The 6,883-nt window shown below is 32.8% G+C and overlaps 1 protein-coding gene across 1 annotated transcript in view; it reads right to left on the minus strand.

Annotated features, from left to right (window-relative positions):
• Positions 1-6,728, minus strand: part of LOC106463074 (testis-specific gene 10 protein-like) — a 24,615-nt gene extending 17,887 nt beyond the window's left edge. The window contains exon 1 of the mRNA XM_013923044.2: positions 6,504-6,728. Within this exon, the coding sequence (XP_013778498.1) occupies positions 6,504-6,581 (78 nt within the window). The 5' untranslated portion in view covers positions 6,582-6,728. The remainder of the gene's footprint in view (positions 1-6,503) is intronic.
• Positions 6,729-6,883: the final 155 nt, after the last annotated feature.

Genomic DNA, 6,883 nt, shown 5'->3' on the forward strand with positions numbered 1-6,883 from the left:
TTTTAACTGAAAAACGTTCAGATGTAGCAAAACTAACTATCAGAACATGTATTGAGTTTTTAAACAATTTGATTGATGTTTTAACTGAAAAACGTTCAGATGTAGCAAAACTAACTATCAGAACATGTATTGAGTTTTTAAACAATTTGATTGATGTTTTAACTGAAAAACGTTCAGATGCAGGATTACAATTTTTTAACTCGTTGTAAAGTTTGGTCGAAAATATTGAAGAGGAACCGAACTTTCCAAATATAAATGTTGTTCGCTGCAGAAAGAAGGTTAAAAATATTGACTAACCTGCTGACGATCCGCAAAGAAATCTCAAAATAAATCTTATTTTTCAATTTTGGGCACAATTCTCAAATCACTGAATGAAATATGTGAATTACTAAAACAATAAAAGGAAGTGTTTTTTTAATACTATTTTAAATCTTAAATACTTTAAAGGAATCCTGTGATGATTTACAAGTAAAACTTTCTGATGATCATAAACATGAAGATGACATTGATGCAATGGAATTTTATGATAATATTGACATTTTCCAAGATATGGTTTGAACCAATATGACCCCATCCGATATCATTTTTTTTTTTTGAAAATGATTTGTATTTAAAATTTCCGAGTATGTTTGTCTCCTTAATAATTCTTCTAACATATTGCCAGTATCAGTAGTACCAGGAGAAAAATCATTTCCAAATTAAAACTTGTAAAAAAATTACGTTAGATTAACAATGACCCAAGAAAGACTTAATTGGGAACGGCTAGCGCAGATAGCCCTCGTGTAGCTTTGCGCGAAATTCAGAACATACAAACATTTGAACAAGAGATCGCTGATAAATTAGATACTCATTAACTAATAAAAAATTCTGATGTAAAAGCCAGACACGAAAACTTTTAATAAATATTTTCAAACTTCTTGGTAGTTTATTACTGTGATTTGGATATTGCGAATATAAGTATTTCATATTAAACAATTACAATTAAAGTTGAAATTGGTGCATGGCTTGTATAACAAAAGTATTTGTATGTATAATAATAGTTTAATTAATATTAGTGATGAATTACTTTATTAGACTAATACGATGTTTTATCAAGAACTAATACTTATAAATAATTTATGTATATATATATGGCTTGGAAATCCACACACAAACAAAGTATGTAACATAGGTTTCTAGTATTTTTGAAAATAGATTATAAATACAAGGTTCAGTGAAGCATCGAGAGTATACAGTTGAGAGAGTGTAGAGTTATTTGATGACAGAGAGTTGTTTCTAGCTAATAGAGTGAAATATTCATTGTATTTGGATCTGTGTTGGCTATCACGCTTATTGAATTATTTCATTGAAGTAAGTTGATTTTAAGTCACTTCGAATATTGTTAGAGAGGTGTGAACGTCATTTTATAACGAAGGCCTATAACAATTAACAACAGCATACAAGTGTTCGAGCTTGTAGAAAACTTTAAAGGAGTAAATAAACGTGGAGTGGACATTGAATTATTTTCACCATATAGTTCAAAAGAGCACTCCAACGAATGAAAAACAGTACAATACCAGTTTCAGAAGTGGGATATTTTTTCAGTGCAAATAACAAACAACTTTCACTAAACTTCAACTTCGTTCAAAATGACCACAAAGGCACAGAGTGAGATAGAAAATGTACTAGACATGAATATTTAATGATCAAGAGGAAAGAGACAGAACATTAGAAAAAAAAAGAGATAGAAAATTTAAAAGATATGAAGAAGAAATTTTCAGAAAAATAAAAAGGTCAACAAGAAAGCGATAGAAAAATAACAGAAGTTCAAGAAGAAATATGCAGAAAAATAAAATAAAGAAAAGATCCAAAAAGGATAGAAAATTAGAAAAATGTAACAGGAATACGAGAGGAGTTAAAAGAAAGTGACATATTATTTAAAGAAGAATTAAAATTAAAAATACATCTCCGATTGAAGACAATATCGATGAAGCTATAAGGGACATACAAAAGGACTAAAACAATAATTTTTACGAAATGCAAAAGCACATTTGACAAGTTAAACGTGAAGTAAAAGAAAAAACACCATTGAGGTGGGAAAGAGCACTGGAGACAGAATAAAGTATATTGAAAACGAATTATTAAACACACTCCTATTATCTGTATTTGTTCAAGAGTTCCAGTTGAAAACAACAAGTCATCCATCTTGTTGCCAATTTAAAAAGACCAGCTTTGAGAACATTAACTAACTTTTCAGCTGAGAGCCATAACAACTATCAAACATTGATAGCTGCCTTATTCAACAGGTTCAAAGTGTTGCACTAGAAGAAGTATCTACAGAAAATTTCCAGAATAGGATATGGAGGAAGGATTAAACGTTAGATGAAATTGCAAAAGATTTGAAAAGGCTTGCCCAATTATCCTACTTGGATGCTATTTGTGAAAGAATAGATTCATTGGTACTTGACCAGTTTACAGATGCTACAACAAACAAGGATATAGGAATTAGTCTGGAGCAATAAAGGTGTACATCTTTAAGGAAAGCTCTGCAATTGGTGATGGAACTAGAATTCATTGATATTGTAGATAAACAACTAAAGACACTACCTCGAATTAAAAAAACTGATCAGGTAGCTAGTTATATAGAATGGAAGAAATAAATCACAAGAAAATAGGCGTTTCAAGTATAGCTTAAAGGGAGATATTGCCAGGAACTGGAAACAAAGGCCTGCATGGATTAAGAGGCCCCTCCCAAGGGATACTAGGAAGAGGTAACAGTTATAAATTTGGGGGAAGCTGGCCATTACAGCTGAGCTGTAAGAAATCAACAGTTGTTATTAAGACAAAGAGACAGAGCCCAATCAGACAAAAAGAACAACACGAAGATGATGAGACATAAAAAAACAGGAATTAGTTGGATTTATGAGTCGAAGTTCAGATGGGATTACTCCATCTATCCCAAATGAGAAAAGCAGTTCATTATTTTAGAAAAATCATCCCCTCATCCATGGTCCTATTGATGGAAAACTTTGCAGTATGCTAATTGACACTGGTTCTATAGTTATAATTGTTCAACCCAATTTGTTAATGAAAGATGGGAGATTGCCTCTAGAGATGTAGAAAGAAGTGGAATTAACGTAAAGATCATGTGGACATAGTGTTCCAACAAAAAGGGAAGTTTGAAGTTACATTTATTATAGTAAGCTTTTCTGTACCTCATGATATACAGGAAATTAACATTGAGGAAGAATGCATATTTGAATCTGATTTCATGTGCAAACATAAATGTGATGTTATGACAGATTCAGATAGCTTTATAGTCTATGAGCAGGAAATCCCAGTGCACTTACATGGTAGTTACTACATCGGAGGCTGTTCCAGTGGAAACAGAGACAGTAATCATTATACCATAAAGAAATGAAATATTTATACCAAGAGTTGTTAGCAATACTTCTTTATATAGTGAACGGGGCATAGTGAAACTAAACACTTCAGCATGTCCTGAGGAATTCGTGGTTGGAAGAGCTCTCGTGGTTGTGAAGAATAAAGATGTCATACAAGATTTTACAAAAGGTGGTTATGATGTAAATGCTGATAAAACTGGATAGTTCTCACCACAAGAAAGGACAAACTCCAAGTTAAGTAGGTGTTCAAAGGATAGGCAATCCAAGCCAAAGATAATCCATCATGATTGTCTTTAGAAGGACGTTGGTGAGAGAATGGCCAACTGAGTAACTACAGAGAAGCACTTGACAGTAGAACCTCAATCTGAAGAGGACCCTGGAGTTTCTGTCGAGTCTAGATCCAGAGGGTCACAAGACTGGAGCCGCCAGTGGATTCACCCAACCATCTACACAGACAAACTCCCCTAAAAGTGCAACCAGTAAAAAGGGACAAAATGGTATGCTATCTATATACCATGGGCCTCGGAAGAGAAAACTCCAAAAAAAAAAATTGGTGAGTTGACAGTTTAGTGTAGTTTTTGATTAACGTTGTTCAGGGGACATCATAATCCAGGAAGGGGATAGTGTTATAAGCTATATATTTAATGTTGTAATTCAGAAATTAGCTAGAGGGAAATGTAGGTCTCAATGAAGACGTTAAGAAAAGTTTAATAAAATAGGCCTAGAACACCTTGATACTTCTGAGGAAGAGAGTGTAGAGTTATTTCAAGACAGAGAGTTGTTTTTAGCTGATAGAGTGAAATAGTCAGTGTATTTGGATTTGTATTAGCTATCGCGCTTATTGAATTTCTTTGTATAAGTGAGGTGATTTTTCGTTAATTTCAATGTTGTTAGAAAAGTTAGAACGTAACTTGTAACGTAAGCCTATAAAATTTACGATAATGTAAAAGTGTTCAAGCTTGTAGAAACGTTAAATAAAGAAATAAACTAATGTGCTTGTTACATAGACTAGACGTTGAATTATTTTCGAAAGAACAACGTTACAACAATACTAATAAATCAGGTCCAATCAACAATTAGATAAATCACAAAATAAGAAAACACATCATCCGAGCGCCTTCTGGTTTACCAGATTTATTTCTTGTACTTAACCAGATTTATATTAGCCAAATCGATTACATTTTAAGAAACTAGTTATCTGTAGACAAATAAGTATCACAAAAATATGAAATGAAATAAAAGTAAGTCAGTATACAAGATCACGCTATTTCTTATAGTCAATATTAAACATCTTGAATTGAGTATAAAATTAATACTTCATAGTGGAATACAAAATATTCATTGTGGTAGTTGATTATCAAACAATAAACATGGGAACAACATGCATGAAATGATAGATAAATAATTAGACGAAAGACATAACCACAAAATATATATATAGTGAAAAATTACACAATCGCAGAAAACAGTAATTTAGAAACTTTTAGATTTCAAGAAGTAAGAAACATTTATTTTAAAAATGGAAATATAACAGGTTACATTTTATGTTAAAAATGTTCAAGAGAAAATCCAAGAGGAACATATATGATATTATTATCAAGTTTATGCAAGACTCTGACTTAGATAAAAACAGATTGCAGATAGCTTAGGCTAATTAGTAAAAATTTCTTATACACATTAATTAAATAATTTATAAAACGTCAAACTAAACTTAATGCTGGCCCGTAACACCTTGACATGAGTAGTATATATAACTTTAAAAGCACATACCATGTTAGCAAGACCAAAGGTAGCACCTGTAATTTGAAGTAGTATATTTATAAAAGCAGTGATAACTTGGATGAAAAATGCATTTATAATTACTAAACATTAAAAACATGTTTTATACAAGTGAGTTTTATGCAGGATTTTTTTTTAAGTTACAATAAAATAAAAAACAAATTCGTCACATTTTTGTTGGGAATAACAATATAATAATGTTACGTAATTTTTCAATTTCAGACAAATCCATTTCTAATTTTGCTTTCATACTTCGGCCAAATAGTTGCCTTGTTTCAATGAAACTGGATAACTCAGTGGAAAATGTTGCTAGAGTTATGCATCACATTTATTTGCTTTATTGTTCAAGCAGGAATCAAACCCCACATTTTAGCGTTATAAGCCCTCAAACTTACCGCTGAATCACATGGGAAATACATTTATGCACTACAATATGTAATCGTAATCTGTCTGATGTACAATGTACGAAATAGTAATTAGAATGTATGTATCGTACTACATTGTAGTCCCTCTATGGCTCAGCAGTAAGTTTACAGACTTACAAAGCTACAATCCGAGGTTCGATTCCCTGCAGTGAAGATGTGTAGTTTTGCGCTAAAACAAACAAACCTTTGACCTGGCATGACATGGTGGTTATGGCGCTTGACTTGCAAACTGCGGATCACGGGATTGAAACCTGTCACCGAACATTATTGCCCTTTCCGCTGTGGGGGCTTCACAATGTGGCGGTCAGTCCCATTTGCCGTTGGTAAGTAGTAGCCCAAGAGTTGGCGATGGGTGGTGTTGACTAACTGCCTTCCCTTTAATCTATCACTTCAAAATTACAAAAATTCGAGTAGTTTTACGCGGCATTCAACAAACAAACAAAAACCCACTTTATAGCTCAACAGTCTCCTGTTAGCTGTGATACATGTAGCAACATTTTCGTGAGAAATGAAACCGGAACCCGCAATTCACCATACATTTAGTGGCATTGTAACCGGATGGTAAGAAATCAGTTTTCCATGTGTTAGTATAATCAGTGTAAGTAAACAAGTTTTACTCTATAAGAACTAAATATACTGAAGTCTTTTTATTTTACACATACATGAAAACGTAAGAAGTCGAAACCCATATGAACTTACCAGTAGCGTAGTTGTTGAATAATAAAAAACTTGAGTGCAAATAAGCTACATTATTAGAACTGCGTATGATACTTAGATAGTTATGTATTGATTATACGGTGAATTATTTTTCTCACAGACATAGCCGGACAGTTAGTGGTCAAAGATCATATGATATTTGTGACGTTATTACTGAGCAATACGGTCAATACTGAAATATTAGTTAGTATTTACTTACTAATAACGAAACCACGCTTTTCATATCTTCGCCATCTTGTGTTACACGAAGGACGTTACACCATGTTACAGTCCACATTCAGCGCAAAAAAACTGCTTATTCTGGATGCAAACAAGAGTGCACGGCTTAAGTTGCACTTGAACAAAACTGTGGACAGGAAACGATCAGAAGCACGTGCTGTATTCGGATGAGTAAAGTTCACCCTTTTTTACATCTGTACTTCCAACTTCCCGACTTGATAACCATGAAACTTTCAAGAGTTCTCGAGTATGACTCAAAGTGATTCAAGAACTCTTTAATTTGTTTATTTTATTTTTCACATGCTTTACTGTAATTTAATTCCATCCCTTTGCTATAGCCGGTGAATAGTACAAGCATAC

Source organism: Limulus polyphemus, unplaced genomic scaffold (genome assembly GCF_000517525.1).
Source record: "Limulus polyphemus unplaced genomic scaffold, Limulus_polyphemus-2.1.2 Scaffold1317, whole genome shotgun sequence".
Taxonomy (NCBI): domain Eukaryota; kingdom Metazoa; phylum Arthropoda; class Merostomata; order Xiphosura; family Limulidae; genus Limulus; species Limulus polyphemus.